The 25,434-nt window shown below is 40.3% G+C and overlaps 1 protein-coding gene and 1 long non-coding RNA gene across 7 annotated transcripts in view; one reads left to right on the top strand and one right to left on the bottom strand.

Annotated features, from left to right (window-relative positions):
* LOC111261060 (uncharacterized) overlaps positions 1-25,434 on the top strand; it is a 46,203-nt gene that overhangs the window by 7,599 nt on the left and 13,170 nt on the right. The window contains exons 2-4 of one of the 6 annotated variants that reach the window (XR_002680744.2): positions 164-298; positions 5,266-5,725; positions 5,895-8,366. The exons of 1 other annotated variant lie outside the window; for it this stretch is intronic. This is a non-coding gene — a long non-coding RNA (uncharacterized LOC111261060). Of the gene's footprint in view, positions 1-163; positions 299-5,067; positions 5,726-5,894; positions 8,367-17,647; positions 17,970-25,434 lie in introns of those variants that run through there. 4 more of the 6 variants (XR_002680745.2, XR_002680742.2, XR_002680741.2 and 1 more) reach the window with 4 other exon arrangements.
* On the bottom strand, positions 8,398-14,680 carry LOC111261059 (uncharacterized). Its single transcript, XM_086968555.1, has 6 exons — positions 14,587-14,680; positions 13,510-13,572; positions 11,196-11,346; positions 9,910-10,139; positions 9,339-9,486; positions 8,398-9,004 (listed from the first exon to the last, which is right to left on the bottom strand). The coding sequence occupies exons 1-6, from the start codon at positions 14,678-14,680 to the stop codon at positions 8,902-8,904; spliced, it is 789 nt and encodes a 262-aa protein (XP_086824681.1). The 3' UTR covers positions 8,398-8,901.

Raw genomic sequence — 25,434 nt, 5'->3', positions numbered from 1 at the left:
ACTCTATTTTTAATAAATTGTGGTGCTAAGAGAGTATGCTTCCCTTTTTTTGGCTTGATTCCGCACCCGACGGAAGTTACGTTCTACCTTCTCCGCTACATGCCACTATATACCTGTTTTTTTGTATTCTTGGGTGTCTCCTGCTTTTTGTCACATACTGAAGAGCTATCAGTGGTTCGTAACATTAGTATCACAATGTTTGGCCCGGATGAGTCTTGCGGAAAGCAAACGGTTTTAATTCAACGGAGCGCACTGCGTGTCATCAGAGAGACGCAGCAATGCAGGTTGCTTCAAGGAAGTATGTACGCATAGTATGTAGAACGCATGCAGAAGAATGATGAAGGCAATGAAAACTAAGTAGTCAAACAAACTTCATACAAAATCAAATTGATCAGTCGACTATAGATAAAGGCTAAACGAAGCGCAAATTATTAAAACAAATATATTTTTTGAATAGAAATCAGTTTTTTTTTTTTACCTTGCACGAACCGAAGGCGTTAGGAGTTCATATTGAGTAATACGAAATTACAGGCAAAACATACGTCAACCAATATTCATATTCGACGATAGCGAACGCACAAAAAATCGTCGAGTCGAATAAACCTGAGCTTCGAGACGTTCACACGCGATATACGGATATTTAGGTGGGCGTCAACCCTTCGTGGTCAGACGCAATCGTTTGTGCCCGATGAAACCACGATCTGAGCGAACAAATATCGCAGCAATGAGCATTTTGCTACTTTTCGGGTGAACGCGGTGTATTCGTTCTCTTCCTTCATTATAAATAGAACAAAAACATACCAAACTAACGCAATAGAAGATCCTTTAATGGAAGCAAGGGCTATGCTCACAACCTTAATATTCAAGGTCCCTTCGAAGTCTTCCGCGGGTGCGAATAATGCTTATTTCACCTACGCTCTATTGATACTCCTTTCTCCTATGTATTCCATATGGTCGATGTACATATCTATTTAGATAGCACTAGAATTCGGTTTACGAACTGTTTCATTCCCTGGTGTTCTGTATCTTCTGTTTACACATCATTTTTTTGGATATGTATTTCCATCTCGGCACATACTCTCCAATTAATAGTAGTAAGATTTTTGTTTCAGCATTCCTTATCCGCTTCGTCTGTTAATTTTTACCCTATGTCAAGTGCATTATATATATATATATATATATATATATATATAAAGGAACATTTGGTTTGAATATGGTCATTGTCCCCTAAATTCTGGACGAAAAGTCGAACTTCGGTTTTACTTTTGACTATCTAGACAGGCATCTGTATATCACTACGAAAATGGAAGGTTGAAAGGTCGTTAATAACACCCCAATACTGGCTGCGGATAGTTCCCATTTTAATTGAAAGTCAAGTTCAAGCCTGTGGGGGCGGATCGGGGAGTTTAAAGAGGGCCGTTCCCAGAATCAAGATGAACCACGTTTCTACCATTGACTATGCTCTGATTTATGGGATTGATACTCTTATATTTAGCCGTCATTACTATCTCGTCAATGCCATCAACGATTCGCTGTTCATGGGATTCCACTTCCGTCACCATTGAGAAATGCCTTGCACTCGCCTAGGAACAGATAGATAGCCACAACAAAATCCTTTTCCGTCCAAGATGAATTGATGAGCCTATTCGTTAATTATTTTTGGGTAGGCGATTAGAAAAGTTCGAATGTAGTAACTTGTAACTACTGCCTACGAATCTCCACTTCCTCTTTAGTGCCAAACTATCTTTACACATGCTTTGCACTCAACTTTTCTTCCATGCCGCGATGTTTGCGGTAGAGTAGGCCACAGCGCAATTATTTTTTAATATTCTATATGTCAGTGACTAGCTCTTCGGTAGGACTTTTAATATTAAAATTACTATAGTTTTATTCATTTTCTCTGACTGAATGATGCTCATCATTTTATGGTGCTACCATTAACGCTGTGATCGTCATTCACTCGGATATCTTCACACAAGGTTTTTTTGTTTTTTGAAAATTGGAATCTCTCAATACCGATACCACGTAATGGGCAATAATAAATGGGGACGATGGGTCAATTTTCTGATCTATTACGAGTGCGAAGTCTAATAGCATTGACGTTGGAATGCAACTGTACGCTCAACTGAAATGAAGAACTATAACAATTTGTTGAAACCTCAGTTGGGGACAAAACTTCACATCTCACGGTTGTACGTTCGGCATTCTACCCACACCGTCATCGAGGTTGAAAAACTACCCAGCTTTTATCTTTAACGTGACGAAGCATTACTCATCATCCTCAGCTGTCAAGTGCTACGTCATTCACGAACCACTGAACGATTCGCAAATTGTAATCATAATATCACCATCAAAATTACTACCGTTAAGCATCAGTTTATCTTTCTTCTTATTCGCTGGCAACGAAAGCTGTTTTTTTTTTATTTGGGTGTGTTTCCTTGTTGACGGCAGTGAAGTGTAGGACCGTCCCACATCGGCCCGTTGTAGCAATATCATTCATGAGAATAGATATTGACTGACACAGAGTTAGCGCCACCGACGCTGTCCTATATACTGATAGATGCAATTCCATTAACTGAGCATGGTCGTGGTGTTAGCCGCTTTTATTTTGCGCCGGCGATTCCGCATAGGTCCATATCTTCCGACATGGGGTCGCCCATTCTATATATATATATATATGTATATATATATATATATATATATATACATACATGTATATCCCATCTATATGTGTATTATATTTGTGGGACCCTTCCTAAGTTGACACCGGTTACTACACATCGTCTTAGCTCACCACTTCGATCAGAGTTATTAGAATATAGCTTATTGAGCTGTCCGTGGCGCTATGAACATGGCATGTGACTTCTCTTGGTGAACGAACTTCTAGTCCACTCCGTAGCCATTGTCGCAGTGTTCCCAAGCTTTGCTTGGCCTCTAGCTCATCTCTAAGCACTTGTTCCTGTCCTTCCCTCATCTTCTGCAACTCCGTTATCCTTCGTTAGGCTTCCTCAGACCGTTGAGATTCACGCCATCCGAATAGCTCCTTCGTCTAAGATTTCAGGGCCCCTGGGCCTGAAACAACAATAACTACGTAATCAGTGTAAAACGCTGTAGCGCAGCAGATCCTCTACACCATCCGGCTACATCCTTTCGCTCCTCAACTCGCTCTGGCTCTTTCTTTCTCTCGAGTCTTCTGCTTCAAACTGCCTCACTCACAACGCTCATGTGCAGATCATCAGCGGGTTTGGTGGAGGATTTTAGACGAGGAAGCAATTTCATAGTTCACGATCACCATACAACTTACTGTCAATACAAATCGAAAGTGTCTTATTTGGCTAGTGGTAATTTCAATCCATTCCGTCATAGGACATCAATGCTTCTTTATTGAGTCTTCGGTGATCGGTCTGCACCACTGTCAGTATCGTCAAGAGCCAGGTGTGCTTTAAATAGACCTACTTGATGATCAAATTTTGAGACAGACGAAAGTCATCAAGAGTTTTGTTGCATATATGCGCAGACACACATGGCTCTTTCTAGTAATGCCGATGATAATACGTGTAGGAAGAGTATTTTGCAGCATTCGTGTAGGAGGTAGTACTGTGATTATTTGCTATAATTCTTTATCATCATTCATGAGTATAGTCTTGTTCAATGACAATAATTATGTAGATAGATACATGAGTTGGCTATATATATATCTATATATATATACCATACAATATTCCTTAGTAATTGATAACTGTCGTTTCCTGGCTTAGCATTTTCACAGACTCGGGTAATAATAATTACCATTTTCGTTGTCATCAATAGAATCGTCATTACCATTGGTTATCATAACTGAAAAATTCCTTCCTTCGATTGTTGAAGGTCTCTTACACTTGCTTGGGCATCCAGTCCGCCTTATAGTAAAAACTCTTAAGCTGAAGTCGATAAACCCCTCTTTTCTATTCTTCTTTCTAATTGCTACGTATTCATCTAAACGGACTACGAACTCAGTCAATCTAAACGCTTTGCTTGCTTCAGACATCTTTATAATATACGATAATCGTAACGATACCGCTGTGTCTCCGTTCGTTCGTTAGAGCGGAGCCAAAATCGCTTGTATGCATTATGATGCTAACAACGACAATATTAATAAGATCTCGGCAGTTTGATAGGAGTGGGAGGAAAAGGTAAGAGCAAGGTGTTTTTCGTGTATTTTAACCCATTTTTCCGGTTCAGACTTTTGTACTCTTATAGAAGACTGATGGTGACAAGGTTAGTTGATCACTTGTTTTTTTTTATGACGTTTTGTTTCGGTTATTGTTGATCCTACTGGGTTCGCCGTATGTGCGATTCCTACTGTTCGAGTGCGTTCCCATCTGTAAAAGTTTAATTAATAGTTTTTTTTTTTCTTAAAATAAAACAATCATGACGAGGATGATAATGATTAAAATTATGCTGTGTGATATCGATATGATTTCGAGTGACATGACTTGATCATCATTCATATTCTATGGTTCTCATTTTCTCGCCCATCTTTTGTTTGGCTCAAGCTTTTTTCTCGGATATTTTTCTTCGAACGTCTTTCCTTTCCGTGTCGCCATTTCTCCGTTCTGACTGTCTCGCAGCTAATCAAATGACGTCGATGTCATAGCTAGCGGCGTTCTTAAATCATTTTGTTATTATACTTTGTACAATAATACGCAATCGTATATACTTATCATCCTTACATCAGTACCTAACACCAGATACCTGATCTCCGATCTTCGTGTTCTGCAAACCGTTGTTTTCGTCTTTGCCCCCCAGAACATCATCCCAAATAATCATTATTATTATTATTATCATCATCATCATAATTATTATCGTTTTTAGTATTATTATTGTTATAATAATTAATACCTCAACTGAGACATTGTAACTAGCAATCAGTGTAAATACGCCCCGACTCTACGATCTATATATTGGTTGCCATCCTCATCGCTATTTTGTCAGTATTATTATTAATATTAGCATTGTTAGTACCTGTATTCGTTGTATCATAATTAGTACCATTTGATTATTTACTAATTATTATTGTTGTTGTAGTGATATATTTGTTCGAGACAAGCCGTCCGGGTATAGGCTGTCTGACACACGCCTCCCCTTTATTCCTTGAGGCGGATCAAAAAAGTTGCTACATACTCGCTCCACTGGCGACTACCAAGGTTCCGGACGGCGACACTAACCTTTTCTAAGGCTCGACCGGGGTCCTCTTCTAACGTCACCTCTTCCCTGTTTTCACAGAAGGCCCGACGGAGGAAGCTCTGGAAACACATCTAAGAAGTGACCCCGGTTACCGCCCCTGGCCGCTAGGGGTCGCTTGCATCGTGGACCCACCTTGACATCGAATCCGTAGACCCCTTAGTTAGTGACATTTACAATAAAGATAGGCTTCCGCAGCCTCGAACCTACTCCTGTCGTTGCCATTCTCGTTGGTCAAATATAAACAGAAAGATCTGCTCAGCTAGCCTTGTACAGCTCATCTGAAGTAGTGAACCACTCTATATAATATACGTGAAGCTGAAGGCCATCAACGGAAATTAGGGCTTACAGCGTCAAACCTAATCTATGCTTGGTATTCTGGCACCGGTAGAGTTTTGAAGAAACTACTGTAACCCTAATGAAATTGCCAATAGGAAGTGTGGTTTGCAAATCTGATACATGTGCCATTTCAGATTTGAATCCTCAAGGACTCTACTAAATGGTTAGCATTTGTTGAGTATTTGAAGGTCTTAGTAATGAATCGTATCAGATCACATATTTGGATTTAATCTAGCACTTTGGACATTTATGATAGCAAAGCTCAAGTTTAGCAATTTCCCCGTATCTCTTCAGTGCTCAAATGAGCTGTTTGTTCTATTAATATTTTATAGGCATCGTTGCTTTCGTGAAGGGGATCATAAGGATGGCAGGCCATTGACAAGCCTGCGACGCCACGCCACGCAGGCCCCTCCTTCGGGTTGTCCTAGAACTGGCAGAGAGATTAAACTTGCGAACGACTTGAATGCCGAACTTTGCTGTTCCACAACATAGCTTCAATAAATTGGCCTTTGAGAAGGTAACAACAAATAGTGAAGCCTTCCAATGCATTTTGAAGCGGAATCGGTCTTCGTTTCATCTATCCTGCTGCTTTTTTGTTGAAGGTACTCAATATACGTCCGCCAGAGTTCTCCCGTTTATGTACGTATTGTAGATCGCCGTTGTACAAAACAACCGTAGATGGTCGATAGTTATTGTACCGATGATCGCTGGTCCACTCCACCTGCCCGCCCCAGGGCGGCCGATAATTTCATCTATGAACATTTCGACAATGTATGCTTGTATTTTTAGTATATTTTGTATTGTATTTGCAATATTACAATTCGAAAAGACCGCTGACGAACCTATGAATAAATCGATCAATTCGCTTGCGTTTCTCTTCAATAAAGCGCTCGTTGGTGGTCATTGCGTGCCGTTACCAGCCCATCTTGAACCTCGCATCGATTAGCGAAGGCGAATACGTGCAGGATATCACCCGGCAGCACGCTTAGGGCTGCTATCTACATAACTAATAAATGTACTTACTGTATTATTATCATGCAGCGCCATAGTTTGTGTGCTACCGTTTTTACAGCTTTACTTTTGTAAGATGCAATCTGCCGACTGGTCAGTGCCAGATTTACATGAGGTTCTCATTCACCTAAGTCTGACGGTATCGACAAACAGCTCCATAATTGCTGCCATATCAATGGGATGCCAGAATCCCGGTAAAAACCGTAATACCAAATAGGTAGGTTAAGAGGAACAATGCGTTCTAATGACTCTGAGTTGTTTCTGTTGTAATTGACTATTTCGGCTTTGCGGGTTTGTCTTGTTCAGTCACCGCTTCCGCTAATGCTCTCCTTCGTTGAGGTCGCATTTGAAATTTCCTTTAAGTTTCTGCCTGGGAATATATATGTTTAATTTTTTCTTGCATCTTCGTTATTCTTATTATGTAGTAGATTATCGGATCGTGCTACAGTTTGCTATAGCTTAGCTCTTTTTGCCGTTTGCTGTTTTGTAGGTTCGGCTATGCATGAAAACAGCGTGACGGACTAGTCAGTCACCTTAATACTATCCCTATCCTAAGGCGGCGCTGTTTCGGAAGAGGTTGTATGATTATGATCATTACTGTAGTTGTTTTTCCTATGAATTTGTTTTACAGATGCTGCGACGACTGCATTTGTGGTATCTATTTGAAGTCGCTACTAGCCACGAGGCATTGAATTGAAAGGTAGACAGAACATTTGCCAGAGTTGATTTTCGATGACGCGTTCGATCTATATTATCACGTGTATTATAGATGAGATCACTCTTCATCCGGTTATGATTCGCGTAACGGTCATTGTATTGGAGAGCGTTATGCTATTGGTACATTTGTAATAATATTCGAAATGGTAACATTACGAGGGTTAAGAAGACCAAGCCAAGTAGTTATAGGTAATTAGTTATGTGCAGCTTTGCTGGCATAACGTTCTCAATTTGTATTGCGTGATAGCCTGTCCGCGTTACACGCGCGCCAACTGGAGATTAGAGCTTCCATTAGGTGAAGCGGAAAGCCTCTCGTTTTGTAAGCTTGCGCTTATCGATCTACGGCCATTCGTTATAGTCATCTGTTTGTCTATTGCCGTCATCGCCTGGAATTCTCCCACAAATGTCAAAATTATTAGGGCTGGTTCGTATTTCGCCTCGGTTTGTCTTTTTCCTGGTAGGCTGACTCCTGTTTCCAGTTCCTTCGGCTTCGTTTCTTGCCGTGCGCCCCGTTCTATCTCCTCAAGCTTTAGTTAGTTGCCGATCAGCTGTTCTTATGGCTAACATCTCGATTGTTAGAGTTTTTCGTTCCTATTTTGTTTGCACTCCAGCTAAGTACTGCGTTGTTGACGTTGTCCTTGAAGTTCTAAAAAATGCCACTTCCCTGACAGTGCTATGTCGGTGCAAGATTTTCGTGTCAGCTGAAACAGCTTGAATCTCTTGCGTCTGTTTCTGCCCTGTATTTTTAGCTTCTGCAATCGGTACGCCTTCTAGGATAAGTTTTTTGAAAAAGGTCGTTTCAAAGAATCGAAATTCATTTTACCGATCACTATTCTCTTCGTTCGATGACAGTTGTTAAAAAAAGTCCTTACCAAGAAGTAGTCGCTGAAATTCAGAAACCATTTTCTGTAATGAGCTTCGGAGGGCGCTTGTCAAATATTGCTTGCCATAAGATCTGCTTTTGAGGAAAACGTGTAGGGACAGCGTATGGTAAACGTTGATTTACTTGGGCTATTGTACGTTTGTTATCTATATTTTAATTTTTCGTCGTTTAGTCTGTGCACCCTGATTGATCAGAGAAAAGCGCGAAATGCTTCATTGTTCGGGAATTTTTGCTCTATTCCTTTACGGTTATTCTTGAGCTCCGCACTTGCTAGCAACTGCTCGATGGCTCATCTGAGCACCGCTGTCTTCGACTAAACGCGTAGAAGACATGAAAATGAATTGGCATTGTAAAAGTTTTTCTTTATTTATATGCTAAGTAACCGCTCTGTGCATACTTTTTATGTAACTCCTACTCTTTGTCATGGCCATGGTTTCCCTCGAGGCTTCACTTCTGTTTTTTTCCATTCGACTATTGGTTTCATGTCATACTTTGTAAAAAATACAGATATGTTGTACACTGCTACAGCAGTAAGAATAATCGAAGTAGTTTCATCAAAATTTTGTATTTTTTGTTTGTCCTTCCCTTTCTCTCTCTCTCTCTCTCTCTCTCTCTCAATTTATTTCCGGCTTCACAATGTCCAAAGCTTCATTTACTCCCACTGTGTCGCTACGCCTATAAACATTTTCTTGCTTCACGTTTTGCATCTACGCGATATAACCGTAGCTCTAGCAGGCCTCATCCTCGTACTGGTTGATGTCTTCGTGGCACACCTCCATGTAATTGGGGTCACGAAGTACGCCTTTAATCATGTCTTTTAGCATGTTGTACCTGAAAGAGGTTTAGACATGCGTCAGTTAGCTATGATATATGGGTGCTGAAACCGCTATGTATGATCGGCTATTTTACGTTAATGTGAGCTTGCTAGAGACGTACAAATCAATTAAGAACCATACTATAAGTATTTGTATTTTTAAAAATTACATCGGAGACTTAATAAGTTCTCCGATAGGGATAAAAAGATCAGAACTCGAACCAATACAAAACTTGTCGCAATCTCACATCACACCTCATCGAAACGATGTCGTTAAAACCTTCGGATCTGTAAACAACGAATAAGGAATGCTTGCTCAATGGTAGTTGCAACGTAATCAGCTATTCTTACCTCGGTATAAACGGGTATACTTTGGAGTCCTGGTAGGCAAGTCTGAGGGTGTGAACGACCCCTTTAAGGGCCGAATATCGCTTGAGAAGGCGGTAAAGATCGTTTATAGTTTGCGTATTCTCGTCTTCAATTTCCTTCACAGTCATTGCTAAAAATTGGAAATTTGAAATTTATTCGTAGGCCTCGTCAATGTCTGCAGTAGGTCTTTGCAAACGTCAAGCTAAGATAATGCGCATGCATGTAGCAATATAGAGCAAAGCGCGTCGCGCTCAATACTGTGCTCTATTAACAACAAGGACATCTTGGATCTCATTGAGATCTCGAATCAAGCAAGCATCACGGCGAAAATCTGTCTGATAGTTCCGAAGAAGGCATTGTTTGTGTACACTTTGCGCTTAATATCCGATTCAAAAGTGTAGCTTGCCGATTGTAGGTGGTTTCTTGCTGAGTTTTGAAATTTAATTTTCAGTAAAAAAAAAATATGTTTTTTTTGCTTTATAGATGGTTATTCAGGAAGCTGAGTTCGATTTCAGCGGTTTCATAAAGAAGAGTTGCTTAATAGTGAACTCACCGTCAAGACGTGCCTTTCTTTCTTTAGCTATGGCTTCTTCTTCTTGCGTGTTCTTTGGCTTCTGGCAATCCACCGTCCGCGATTCCCCGGCCTTTTCGAGACAAGTGCACGTACGTAGTACGTACGTAGTCACTTGTTCCTGTTTTTCTTGTTTGGGTATATCCAACAGTAGCCAGTACTGCGTGTCTAAATTAATAACGTCTTTTACCATTACCTTGAAAGTTCCATACCTGAAAGAATATATTGCTTTATCTAGCTGCTTCTCTGGTAACGCTTGTGCCTTTTACTTTTACGAATGCTTTAAAAACTCGGGATAGCTTGTATGATTTTGCCTCTAGGCTGGGTGGATTTAAAACAGCCTTTTTTTGTATATACAAATATCTATTGATTGTTACGAGTTTGGTTTTGTCGTTGGTAAGTGTGGCTGCGAGGTCTCCAAAGCGGCAGAAGAAGTTTGTTGCCGTTCGAAAAAGATGCACAGGAAGAGTAAATGCTTTCGATCGGCCCGGTTGCTAGTATTCGAAATTGAAAGCTAAATGTGTTTACGTTTAACATAGCCGTACCATGCTAGACAAGGGGCTTCCGATGTTTTTAAACAATACTAGAGTTACGTGAATTAGTATGTCATTTTGAAGTCGTATGAAAAGCAATAGCTTACTGAATAATGCTTGCGTGATATAGTTATGATTCCATTAAATACCTGCCTACGTTTATGGGCGCCCTAGCTACTAATGAGTTTCTAGATAGACTTTACAGAAAATTACAAAAATGTATGTTCGCCCTTTTGTACAAAGACTACTAATATTCAACTCAGCCACGTGCATACATTTACATCGCATACAGGTGCACACATGGCCGAACATTTATTATAGAATAACTCCAAACGACATTTTAATGTCCAACAAATAAACTTCATTACTTAATGCCTCGAGGACGCATCATGCGTGGCTCCATCATCAAAGCTTCAACACATACATGCACTTTTTTGTGTACATTTTGCAACCTTATAATTAAAAAAAAAAATATATATATATATATATATATATATATATAGAGAGAGAGAGAGAGAGGGGAGGGAGGGAGGGAGAGAGAATGTCCAAAGAGTTGTTGTAGTTGTATATCCAAATAAAGCCCAAACTCAGTTCTTGTTACCGTTTCGCTGAGTCGTAACGTAATAATTGTATAATAAGTACGTAAGCTTAGCAACTGTGCTGCTTTTTAGACGCGGCGTGTATGTAGACTTGAACAGCGATGACTATATTTGATCATGCCTGCCCTTTGCTTACCTCCTGACGACATTTTTCTCCGCTTTGGACATCTCATATTTTTCGTGCAACGTCGTAAGGGCATTTCGCACCGTATTGTATGATTTAGTGATTCGGGTGTTCATATAGAACAACCGCTGCGAGAGCTGGGTGGCGCTCTCGCGAGTGTGGTCTGAAATACATTTCCAGACAGGCATTTCATTAATTATACGATATGCGTACTCTATTCTTATTCAAAATGTTAGATCCATTCAGTGTATGCTAAACTCAGCTAATTTAAAAAAAAATTTTTAATAAAAACAATAATTTCTTATTCGTGCTTACGAATGATTTTCTTTAATTTACTATTACATAAAATCTATTTCGTTCAAAACTAGCTAGAAAATGATCCTAGTAGGCTAGAAATGAAAGGACTACTCGTGATGTAAATAGAAGGGTAACTTTAGCCCTCTGATAATAAACGCAAATCGTTGTTATCTGTATTTTATCTACGTTATGGCGGTCAAGCCACACGAACGCTGGCCAGAACGCTCCAAGTTCGGGAATATTTTCGGTCGTCATCGATCTCCAGAAGTTATAATCTTTCAAGCTTCTATAATGAAAGAACACATTTTCGCTTCCGTCTTAGAATATATGTTCTGCCATAGCTTCCCGTCAGTGCTCACATTGGATGCCTAAATAGTTATACCTAATGAAATATTCAGACCATTGTCCTTATAGCTAAAATAGAAGACGGATCGTCGGTTTATGCACCATGGCGTTTCTTACGATCATACAGATATTAGGGAAAATTTGGTGAAAATACCTTATACAAAGGCAAGTATTTTACTCATTATCTGTATATTCATATGTCTGAAAAGAAAAAGCTATAGAGTTGCCGTCCGGATCAATAGAATTATACTCCTTTCCGAAATCCCGTCTGAAACCTTCCATATGAATCAACGGAGTAATATAATTGACAACGAGAGTAGTTTATGTTATTTACGAACATGTCTATCGAACAGACTAGAACTTGAACGAAGAGGATAGGCACAATGACGAATTTACATATTCTCTACCACACAAATTTTTGTACGCTTCGTACATTTTGTAAATGTGTATAAATACCCCTTTATTTACTATACTTGTTACGTTATTTATAAGGTCATGCACGATAAAAAGCTACTTCCGTACACTCTATAGTATATTAATTGAAAGCAAAAAGTGTTTACATCGAAAATATTATAAAACATCTACTCTGTCAGTGTTTCAGACTACAAATTAAAAATACCTAGGGATAAACTCGATTAGCTCCGTGAGGCGAAGATACGCTTCCATGAACAAATATTAAGTTGCAAAGCTCAGTTAATGCGACCCAGTATACGTTGATGGGTAGGAATATACAAATCTAGAGGAGCACAATACGACAGGGTACCAAAACAGTAAGAAGGTGTTTGTGTAAGAAGTGTAACTTGAAGCAGTATGACCGCGTATGCCGATATGTGGCCAGCTTCCGAATGACAAGTAATTTCCAAACAAGAATTTCCATTGATATCGGAAAGAACAGAAGGGCTCTATGAGGCCAATTGGTTGAACGCTTCGTGTATGCAGCAAGGCGCGGATAAAGAAAAAAGATGTGTCAAGGCCAACTCCACGCCCAAGCAAAGACTTGACATGTGAGCAAACTCTTCCAGGCCGGTGCAGCCTGAAACGTACCCACTAGATGGGCATATATTCGAAAGGGCTCTAATGTAGGTGTACGACCCTTTCTTTTATATGAAAATTGTGCTTGTTTTCGACAAACATTTTTTGTCGATCTTGCTCCTCGGCAGCAGATCATTGTTCTTTTCAACCACACACAATGTTGGCCAAATAAAAATGGTCGAGGGAAAGAAATAGGTTTGCTATGGCAAGATTAATGCTTATTTGAAGTTTGCTCAATCTGCGACTTCACTAGGGCCATACTTTACATGAACCTGAAATTCACTAAACTCAGGTCGGCCGCGTCGCCTGTCGCAAGTGTAATGACCCTCGCAGAGTTCTACCCAGTTTTAGGACATTATAAAATTGACAGGCTCTCTTTCAGTATAAAGCTAGCGTGTTTTAGCATAAAGATGTTTGAAACAATGCCAGGTGCTCCATTGGTCGTAAGGAGTTTTGTACCAAAGATGTTAGGGTTTACAAGTGAACATTAGTAGTTCTTCTAAAATCAGAGAAACCGTAAGGTGACTCCTGCTTGAATTACTTAAGAACTCGTTTTTTTTCTACTTTACAACTGTATTCTGATTTGTACTTGTTATAATGTCGCTATATATATATAGGCACCATCGATGTAAAAAAATAAAAAAAAACTTACCGAATTCGACCTCCGAGACGAACTTTTTGACACTTGTGGTGAACTTTCCGACTAAATTGGATCCTGAAAAGAATAAAAAACACATATATTAGAAGAACCAATAAATAAGCTAGCTTCTACGCAAATATGACAGCGAGCCATAATGTATTGACGTTTACGATCGGCTCTCCGTCGGTGATTGTTTTCATTGTCCTATTTCTTACATGATTGTTACGGCTGAAAATTGCTTGAAAAAGCGGCGCTTAGTTCAGAGCGGTTGCGTGCACAGCCAAAGTCGATTGCAAAGAAAGGAACCGTAAATAACAAGCTATTATTCCACAAAATCTGTTATATATAAAAGTAAATTCACTCAAATCTCAAAAAACATTGATCCGAACAGGTTTTTATGAAATTGGGATTATTGTTTCAAATCCTATCATATAAAAAAGCGCTATATTTAAAGAAACACCTATTAGAGACCCAAAAAAAAGAACTGCACTAGAACAGACGACCTGGCCCAACCGTTTAAAGCACTTTTATAATGTTAACAGTATTCCGATCTGCGGCTTGTAGCCAGCACATTCGGCACTTCTCATAAAACCAAGTCGTTCTTTAAAAAATAACGTGAAGTTATTAGCTAATAATTAACGTGTAAGAAATAGTTGATGCCGAGAAATTTTAGGACTGACAAAAAATCAGTCGTTTCGATTTAGAAGTGCCTATTAAGTCTAGGAATTCTGAAATCTAGGAAGAATTGTTGATCTCTCAAAAAAAAAACAACAAAGTAAATATTCACTATTTGGACATATTTAGATATCCAGACGAGCCGTAGAACAGGCTTACAGTGTTTTCTGTAAAACAAGGTATGCATATCATGGCAGCAAACGTTTTTGACGGTAGCTGGAGTTCTGGTTACCCTTGCGGGGCTTTTTTCCTCCTACATGGACCGTGATGATCGCTAAAAACCGAAGCTTTCCCTCTTGCTCAGTTATAAAAAAATCAAACGTATAAATAATTTATGGGGCCGTTCTGGTTTGATCAACAGTGCAAGTCCTCATCTCATGAATTTTTTTCATCTATTTTTAGCAGTTCTTTTGCCATAGCCATGGCAGTGGACGTGATGCTGGCTAATAGCGAGGGCAGATATCACTTTGTCTGCTTGGTCGGTTACGCAGTACGCTGTAACAGCCATTCAGCCAAGCAGTTCGTTAAACTGTATTTGACGAGAACTATGTTAAGGCCATTTGTCCAGATCCTTATTTCTTCCAAGCGAGGAAGCGAATAGTATCGGTACGGAAACTCGAAACCGAACTTGCATCATGGTACTGGACTGGTTATCTACCCAAAAGCGAGTGTGCGCCAGTATGGACCAGCCAGGACAATATCGGAGATCGGGAATTGAACTTTTCGACAACTTCCGCAGCAGATGTAACAGAAGCAATAGCAGCGGCAATAATGCGCACTTGTGGAAAGGGCTGTTCGCGCAATTGTTAGTCGCGGCGGTAAATTCGATTCCAATGGCGGGCTAAATCATAGCGAAACAAATCGTTTGCAGTCCTAAAGGTAAATAAGGCACTCGTCTTTCGTCTGCACAACGCGTTGTCGCCGATAGAAGCACTGCAAGGGCTAGAGAAGCCACCGGCGACAGACGACCAAATATTGTGCCTTTCTTTTTGAGCGAAGAAAAATCGATAGGGTATGAGGGGGCACGGGCGTGAGGAAAAAGCAAATCGGAAAGCTATCGATATCGTGCATCGCTACTGCGCCATTCCCTGGCGAGTCACATAGGCCCGCGGTTTCAGAATATCTAAGACTGATGATTGAAATAGACGGACTTTTTCAAGTTACGTTCTAACTAAGAATATATCTATATATACATTGTGAAAAAAAGAGCTCTTTTAGCATCGCCTGACAGTGACATCAGGAAGAACGGCGGGCATCAGGACAATACAAACTAATCGTAGCATTTTTTAATAATATTATTAAGGGCTTTTTAGGCGCTGCAATCAGCTGGATTGTGATTTAGATCTGGACAAAACGTATTTATTTACATGAAAATGTAAAAAATCGTATTTTTCGTTTTTGTTGTGTTGTCACGATCAGTTTGTGCTTAGTGTATACGAGGAAACACAAAGAAGTGCTGGATAAATTCATAAATGAACGTGACGAGTAATAACTCCTGATCCGTCCAAGTGATCATATCCGGTAAACTGATTTAGATCGAACTTCTAAAAGCGACATGCTCTCCGCTACGACAAACATCTTAGTCGTAGTATATTGATCACTTTGATGAGAACAGCCCTGGGATAACATAGCGCCTTTACCACTCTTGGAATAGCAATACTTTAGCAAGGAAAAACGAGTAAAAATCCTCTGATCTTTACTGCCGTATCATATACCTCGAATGGGGCTTGTTAAGTCTGAGATCGAGCTAGCATTATGTTACGAAGCTTTAAAATGACGTTCGTAGACTCTGCAGGGGGGCGGCAAGTCATGCAAAGGTGTTCGTTAAACCTACAGATACGTGCTCGCGATAATGTATCTAGGAAAGCCACTCGCTTTCCGAAGATCAGTATAATGAATAGTTAATGCTTACAGCGTTTGGTAGAGTCGTACGATCGAGCGCTACGTTTAGTGACTGTCAGAGTTTATACTGAAAAGTATATCGAATCTATTAGGATATTTTAGATCTCCTTTTTTCGAGCGGATACGGAAAGCTCCGAATCCTAGGTCCTCTGGCACGATAGCCGGTGTTATGTTAACAGTAGACACCATTTGGGCTGAGTATGATTGCTTACGGACTTGGCTTTTTTTAATCGATTTTCTTGATTTTTTGGCACCCTTTTGATATTTTCACTGCGTTACAAGAGCTATGAACTCCTTTAAAATATCAATCCATTCACTTTCATACGTTCTTGAAAAGAACGTGGCAGAAGGTCGTGATAGGCCAGTGGTGTTCCGCCGTGTGTCTGATAGAAGCAGCTAACGACCTTCTGATGTAAGGTTCATCATTCTTTACAGACAACCAGCTTAAGCAGTGGAAAATGATGATGCGAAATTTTGCGATTATTGTTTCATCGATTAAATCTAGCAATGGTAAGCAAGTTTACTTTCACCCGTCGGCCTAATCTAATTCATAGCATAGACTTTGATTTATGCAACACCTTAGCTCATTTGGCTGACTCTAAAACTCTAAGGCGTATTCCCTCCTGCATGAAAACTTCATTACTGTCATACTTCCTCGCAGCTGCTCGTACTAACATGCGAGATACTACTGCTCGGCGATTTGAACTGACGGGACGGCTGGGTCGGTAGCGGGCTAACCGCACTGCGTCAGCCTAACGCTGACGTAGATTTAATTCGCGTTGAAGGTCACAAGAAGTTTGCGTATGAAAAGTTCTTTGGTTCCTTATTCTACTTAGTTCGATAGTGGCAGTGACTGTAGCCGTGGAAAAAACTACCTTCTTTTACACCCGAAACAACATTTGCATGATAATGGCAACGGCTGTGCCTATTCTAGCAAACGACACGTCCTGCACGTCTCTCCGTTTAGAACCGTTGATATCTCACCAATGCAACAGATCGGATAGCCAACGACCGACGGAAAATATTATACCACGGATCCTTTTTTGGATAACCCCTATAGTAATACCCTACGGTTCTGGTCCGGAATGATTTAATATATCAAGTATAGAAACGCGTGTTACAGAAGCCGATCCTTGCTCTGTTGGCTTCGATAACCCTACCCCAGCCTGCCGTAACTTGATTATCATTACATAAATGAAATCCGTACGGTTAACAGAAAGAAAGATGACTTAATCCGTTTAACGTCGTCGAGGTACAACATATTATTATTTCGTTTTACTTAACGCAACGCTTGTGGTGGGTATCATTTAAAGTTACGCCAGATTTTTTTTAGATACTATTACGGCAAGATAGAAAATCGCTAGCCCATTAATAAACAGTTACAAGTTATTATTAACCTAACTATTAAGAGACATCCGTAACTTGTTTGGCCTTGACATTGCCAGTAAACGATAGTTATGGGAATGTTTTGAATTCGATTGACGTCACGGTACGGTGCTTTACTGTCTATGTTTCGAAAATAGGTTCGTCTTTTCAGCCAGCGCAATACCTAATATAGCCATGCGCTATGCAGGACTATTTTAGGGGAGAAGGCGCACAACGGGTGTTTCGAAGGATGATGCTTCACCCAGCGAACCGTCGTCGATAGCGGAGCGCTAGCTATTAACTAGCGAAGTTCGAACCTGTCACAAATGCTTTCGTACGCATTTCCGGTACAGCCGCGACGAAAAAGTTTTAACAAGACCTCGGTGGCGTTGCAGACTCTAACTGGGGCGGGCTGCTCGATATGTTACAACGCTTAACGTCTATTCGGCCAACGAACGCTGGGATTCGCATTGACTGCCGTACGCTCACCGCCACTGCCTTGCAGAATAGGAGATGTCTTGAAGTAAAGCGTAAGTTGAGTGTCGATGCCGCATTATAAGGGCCTGATCTGTGCTGAAAGTGCGGATAGTTTACGAAGTTTTGTATTAATTAATGCAGCCGGAATATGGTAGCAGGATATATGTATATCGTAGTGTTCGAGCAGCCTGCTGTTCACGGTTCTGTTATCAGCTTTCCATTTTACTTAGTAAAGATTGTTTTACGTCGTTTCTATTTAACTGCTACGATAGAATTGCGAGCTCATTACATAAAACCGGCAAATGAGCATTTACCGGAACTTGTGCGACTTATTCGACGGCCAAACCACCTAGGGAAATACACGGGACGTATATAATATAAGGGTAGCTTCAAAAACTAGATTTTCATACGCGCCAACGAATCGTTCGGTGGTAGGGTAATAGTTAGAACAATTTCATAAATTCGTTCTCAATCTCGATATTATTAGGGAGAGATTTTTCGGCGTCGCAACAGGTGAAGTGGTATGCCTGTCTATGCATAGTAGTAACCAAATGATCGCAATCCATCTCATTGGTCACTACCTTAACCATTAATACTAGTAAATGCATTAACCATTTAATACTAGTAAATGGTCAAGTTTTTTTTACAGGCGTCCGAACGCCTTTCGTCTCCCGTTCGACGCGTTTGCAGAGACTGACATACAGTTAGCAAATAACCGCGCGGCTAGCTAAAAAAAATGGTCGGCGTTTAGTTGTGACCGTTCTCGAGCGTCTCATCAACACCAAAACATAAAACAGTTATTCTGTCCCTTAACAATAAAACCTAAAATCAAGGCTCAAGGGGCCGACTGTCATCGATTGTTTATTCGAAATAGCTGTTTACTTCGCACTAGAGAACAAATCATTTTCTCTCAAACAATTTTGAAGATTTACAAGCGAGATAAGGCAAAAACTAATATTTCGATTTATCTTCTCAGACAGCTCGAGCCAGTATATTTAATCAAATACACCAGCGTTCAAATTATATTATTATTACTAGTATGGGGGAAGCAGAGCGCAAGTACATCATGAAGAAAAATACCAATACTAGTAATTGAGTAAGATCGTGTCCATCGTCGACATTCGTGTATCGTGTAAGTAAGACGAGAGAAGATTCTTGTCTCTCGTCGCCTTCTTTCTGAGGACGGAATTAACAGCGGCGGCGTTCAATAGACAGAGAGATAAATATACGTTGATGCAGCGTCTTGAGACCAATCAAGGACGTTCAAATGGAAATCTTATCTGGAACTTCTGCGGGTCGTTTAGGACCAAATTTCGCTATCATTTCGTCATCATCGCAGCCGTCACTTTGGTCGTATCGTTGGGCTTTACAATAGCTAATACAATATCAGCATTTTTGCTGACGACGATACGATAATGGCCTTAATATACGCAAACTGTTACATCGCACTGTTATATGGTCACTCCTTCTTGCAGCTTCAACGAGCCTTATGGAACTGTCAAGCGGACAAATAGCATAGAGGTAGATCGGCGTGTGTCTTGGGGATGGATGGAAATAATCTCTTATGAACCCAGTAAAGGGACATTTTCCCTACTACTTGCTTAGACCCAAAACTTTGCGTCTTTGCTCAAGTTGCGTAGAGAATCAGCCATTTTTTTCTTTCTGCTCTGTAAATGCGTCATCTGTATACATTTGCATGATATCTTTTTCCATTATTTCTATTGAATCCCTGTCAACGCACAGCACAATAACTTGATTTACTTCAATTTAAACATAACGCAGCGGCAAATGACTCAGGTGTAATAGCCGGGGGTTTTCCAGCTCACTTCTGCTCGCAAGGGCGTTTCGTCACCTTTGTAATCATCCACTGAGTATTTCCCTCCCGTCATTGGTCTTAGTTACCGGTGATGCTGACTCTTCTCCCTTTGCGCATCGAAACTAACGAGAAACTACTTATTACCCCTCCCCGCCCACCCTTCAATCTAAGGGAGCATGTACGCTACCGCCGCTGCTGCAGGACGCGTCAATCGGTCTCAGATTATAGCAGGGAGCGCAAAATGTGTACGGTGCGTGCTATTTGCGACATTTAGTTGCGTGCCCGCGAATAAGCGATGGCCACCTACCGTAATGTTACCTCACTTTGACTTCGTTTCCTCGCCCACTTCGGTCTCTCAGTCTATGAGGAAGGCTAAGCTAACACGAATAGATAGTACCTACGACGGCGTCCCAAACAAGACCAGGTGCTGCCTATAACCAATAGTTCAGCTCGCAGGAAGGCCGAGTGGCACGTTTTTCGGCAGAGGAATCGCTAAGTATATAGCCAACAAAGCCGTTTAATGCATCGAGAGCACACAAACTACACGTAACGATACAAGCATTGTATGTCTGTGCTGATATTGTTGTTATTGTGCAGAGCGCCGTTGATGATACTCGTTTCTATCGGGTTGCGTAAAAGCGAGTTATGTAAATCGGAACAAGTTGCCAGAAACTTGCGCTAAGTGTAATTAATGATAAAAATATAGTATGTCCAATAAAAAACCGATATTATTTTGAAGACTCAGTACTGGCAAAATATATGTTTGTCGAAATACTCGAACGCTATAGATAGCACACGAAATTACGATGTTGCGCCGCTAGTTCGTAGTAGTGCGCCTGCTAGATAAGTGAGCAGTTGGTTCTTGTTTATGTTTTCTACGAAAAAAGCGTTAGCAAAGACGAAGTAACGTGGTTGTTTGGTGACCTGTGGGGATCATTTTAGGGAGAATTGTGTATATAGACGATTTTGCGATAAACTCGATCTGAGAGGTTAGGCGCACAACAAATGGTCTGGTTATACAAAGGCATAGCATGCATATCCAACTTTGGATTGTCTGAATAAATAAAATCGGCCGGAGGGGGCTGGAAGTGACGCGAATATACTCTAGATAGGCTCAAGTCCAAGCCGAAGCGTGATTTCCTGCGCCAACGAAATACGTACCTAGAAATTAAAAAAATTTGAACAAAACAGAGGTTGAATATAACTCTCGTTTTTATTGTACGTGTAACAAAGTCTGCTTTATTGCGTAACACTGTATCCTAACTAAGCATCTTTAGTTATTTTTCTAAGAAACTCTAATGGGAAACGTTAGTGGCTGATCGAAATTCCAAATTACTAATTAGGCGTTAACACCATCGAATATATATATGTATATATAAATATATATGTATATATATATATATAAAACAATGAAGCTCACACAATACAGATGTAAGCTTATTATATATTATTATTATAAAATAACAAAATACGTAGTTATATTAAGATGTGAGGTAATAGTTGAAATAATCTCTACTGAAAGGTAATTAACTTGAAATTACAACTTGACCTATTCTATATATATTTTCGAAATGGCTGAGTCGACCCGAATCAGTCTATGACGATCCATTGGGGTTCTCTGCAAATCGAACGTGTGACAAAACTACAATTATCTTTCAGACCAATCTAATTTTGAGCGCCTAATTTTACAAAGGCAATCGATAGTCGGACAGAAACCGATCAGTGTTATTGGTAAATGGATGCCGATTGCTTGTCTTAACACTCTATAGTACCAGTATAAATTAGATGGGTTAAAAAAATTTTTAGATAGATATTTCGATGGCCTTATTAGGCTCTAATTAATAGAGACTGAAACCCGCGCTCTCTCTTAGCCGTTTATTAGTCTTTGGCTAAAAATATTTACTTCGATTCTCGTTTAGGGGCTGTGAATTATTACTGCTAGTTATTATAAATTTCAACATAGGAGTCGCTGAAAAGCTCAGATTATTTAGTCATAGAACTTTGCATAAGTTTCAAGCACGATCGTCTGCATAAATTTGGTTACAGATCGTAACAGTCTCATATAGGATACATACACACATGCATGCGTGCTGCCTGTTGTTTCCGGAACCGCCTATAGCTAGCTGCATTGTCCCTTCTTTTGAGCGACTCATCGGTTTGTTAGGTTTGCTGGCCGATGTCCTGCGTCGAGCCGTCTTCGCGTACGTATGTACTGTTGTCCGTATATCTATATATATTTGTAATAACTAGTGCTCTAGGACTTTTACCAACGTTTCGGCTGAAGTATTTGGGTTGCAGAGGCACGATCTAAGGCGATCAAAGGGAACCTTTTGTGTGCAGCTCACGTCGATTTCATGCTTCCGACCTTTGGTCGAAAAGCTTTCCTCTTGCACTCTGCACAAGTGGCACATGGACGAATTTAATTCGATGATGTTCCATCCAGCCCACTGGCAGAGCTCACATGGGCAGTCTTCTCACTATCTGTGGTCCCCTTTAGACACTTAGCGACTATCCCGTGTAAACAAAGATAGGCCAGTGAGACATAGTTTCCGAGTAATATGTTAGTAAGATTTTCAACAATGACTTTGGCAAAAACAGGTAGTGCTTACGGAGGCAATATCGAGCTTTGGTCACCGAAGCTGAACAGCCGGTACCTTATTTACTTCGACACAAATACCCGATAGTTATTTCAGTGTCCACATGTGACCCTTTACGCGTCCTTCAAGCGAGGCCCTACTCGCAAACAGGTCACCGTCAGGTAAAATATTAATTCAGGACAGTAGCAATAGTTTCAAAAGTTGGGGTATTTGTGCTAGCGACAATTATCGCCGAGTGAAACTGACGCAATTGTCCTTTACAAGATAAGTCATGGGAAGCCTGCTAAGGAAGTTATCGTTAAGAGGAACGAAGTTTGATAAAGAGCTATGCAAATAAGAATTAGATCATCGACTACTCTTACTTTTGTTTGCTTTATCAGATTCAAAGATCCAGGACTCGTATTCCTCCGCTTATTAAACGAAAGCTAACGTTGGGTTCAAGCCATTTCTGATTGTTGAAAAAGATATGTTTGCATATTGATTCTCTTTGGATATGTTCATTGAACGTTATTTACGTCTCGTATAATACAATCTACGACTGCAGTTCGCCGTTTGTGTGCTTGATGTAGCGCCTGCAAACATACAAGCTGTGGACGTCGAAAGTTCTTATAAACCACCGTCTTAACGACCTACAGTTCTATAAGTGGGTCTGAAGCATTATAGTGTTGCCCATTAGGTGATTGATTATTATTTATGCGTGAGCCCTATAAGGCAAAAGGCACCCTGCGGCCAGCTAATTCATGCGAAATCCATTACGGCTATTTAACCTAGACATTTCCAAATCGCTTGGCTTGCATGTCTATCGCATAAGACATTTTTGTATGATCTAATAAAGCTACTATTGCTGTTACGCGTTTATAGAGGTAGGCAGCTCATATGAAACTTAGTGGGTCTATTATTATTTCGAAGATACTAAAGCCTGCAGCGCAATAGCATATAGTATCAAGTTATGCTCACGTACATATTATTACTGAAAACATAATCAGACGTTGCGGACGTAAAATGTATGTCGGTCTTCAAGCTGAGGTCTGAACCAGCTGATCAGCATGTTCGTTTGTTAATAGTTATTACGACAACATACACTAAGAGGTACATATTAGTTACTTAGATCACGCTGCCCTCTGGCTGTTAACATTTCATGAATAGCGCTTGTATTTATAAACTTGTTTTTTTTTTATACATGCGTGCTCACGGACGTACAATTAGTACCATTTAATCTCGTGAAGCCGGAACGCAATTTTTCTCTGATTTCCTAAGTAAAATAAAATATTGAAAATCACTAAACTTAAATTGTTTGGGTATTTTTCGTCGTTCGATTAATTTGCCGGCCGAAAAACAAAATCAACTCTTACACAAAACAGGCCAGTCAATATTGGGCCGTTCAGCGTATAACGTTTTAGCCTAGACGTTTGTAAGGTATAAACGAAAAAATATTGATTTACGCCAAAAGAGTCCCAGGCCTTAATAAAGATAGGTAAACTTACAGCGGTGGCTGGTCACGGGACATCTTATAGCACATATCCTATACACAAAAGCGCAAACTATTATCCAATTAGACCCAAATAAGCACCGCATTCCCTTCACATACTGTTAACGACAGCAGCTAGCTAGCTGGCAATTCTCTTTATAATTTATTGCCTGAGTTAGAAATTAAAGCTTGAAAGCTCTTTAACAGATCTCTTTCAAATGGGCCGCCATCCAAATTCAAATAGGCAAGTATCTAATATCAATAATTTGAGAGTCGCATCTTTCTTGCATCCGTGTGTTCTATTACGCCTTTTGTGTTGAAAGCGGTGTGCATAATAAAACAGGCCATACGCTAACCATCTGCCTTGAGGCCATCAGGGTGTATCTACATTAGGCTCTTTCTATGGTTTTGCGTAAAACCACTTGGCTCAGACGTCGGAGTTACTCGTAGGCCTACGTTGCGCCTTTCAAATAATCACAGTTAACTGCGCATGTATTGTTGTTCCACTCAGATCTCTGAAGTAGCCACAGGCGTGTTATTATTATCGTTACTGATTGGTTGTTTCTAACCATCGGGAATTTTTAGCCACCTTGCAATGACATCTTTTGTTTGATTCAATTACGAACAGGCATATAAACATTTCAATGAAGGTTAATATGATGATGAACATACGCCACAGGGCAGAGAGTAGAGATTTGACTTAGATCTCGATTTGGACTCGGCAGTTATCTAGTATTTAGAAAGTTTCTTCCTTCAACCTTTGAAGAACGCAGAAGAAAAATCCCTTGAAGAATGCCCTTAATAGGGCCAGAATGTTTGCATGACAACGAGCTTGTCGACCGCTCTACTATGCTCTAGCAATTATGCTGTCGTCAAAAGCTCACTTTTAGCCATTACCTCCCAGATGATAATCTTACAAAGCCCATATCTTCTGAAAACAATTCTATGGAAACTTTGAAGGTGTATCCACTGCGCATGCCCATGCCAGGTTTAACTGTGTTCGGAGTATAAACATCTTATAGGCCTCTCATATGCGTCCGGTTTCTAAAAGGCTATACGACACAAGTATAACAGAACAACTATATTTATACGTACTTTCCTCTGCCCTACTATTTCTGTTTCACATAATTTTGTTCACGAGATGCCCGGCTCTACGTTCGCCCATGTCTACCAAGTGAGGGGCAACGTGATCTGGGTGGCTGATGCATGCACCTTTGTGTGCGTCACTCCGGCGACCGTACCTAACAGGCATGCTGCCATGTCAGTTCATATTTCTACGTTGGAAAAAATATTAGCCGTTGACAATAATCAGGAAAATTAGGAATGAGGGAAAAATAAGGAATTAGTAAAGATAGTGTATTATTTTGTATTATATTGAGGTTAACAGCTATCTGTATGGTTGCCATACGCTCCATAGGTTCTGTTGAAGAAACACCAGCCACGTCCGAGAAGGCCCACTCCGCTTGGGCTTCTAATGGCGCGGATCTTTGATATTATGCATAAAAATAGGTGATTTTGAAAGCTTGTCCATATAACTAGTAGTGCTAAAAACATGGGAAAATATACATCGGGCGATTCGATTGAATTCGAAATGCTTCCATGCGGTTGCGACATGTTCACCAATACATTTATCCGAA

Source organism: Varroa jacobsoni, unplaced genomic scaffold (assembly GCF_002532875.2).
Source record: "Varroa jacobsoni isolate VJ856 unplaced genomic scaffold, vjacob_1.0 scaffold_516, whole genome shotgun sequence".
NCBI classification, from domain to species: domain Eukaryota; kingdom Metazoa; phylum Arthropoda; class Arachnida; order Mesostigmata; family Varroidae; genus Varroa; species Varroa jacobsoni.
Note: the sequence above shows the minus strand (reverse complement) of the source record. Positions and strands in the feature narration are given on the sequence as shown.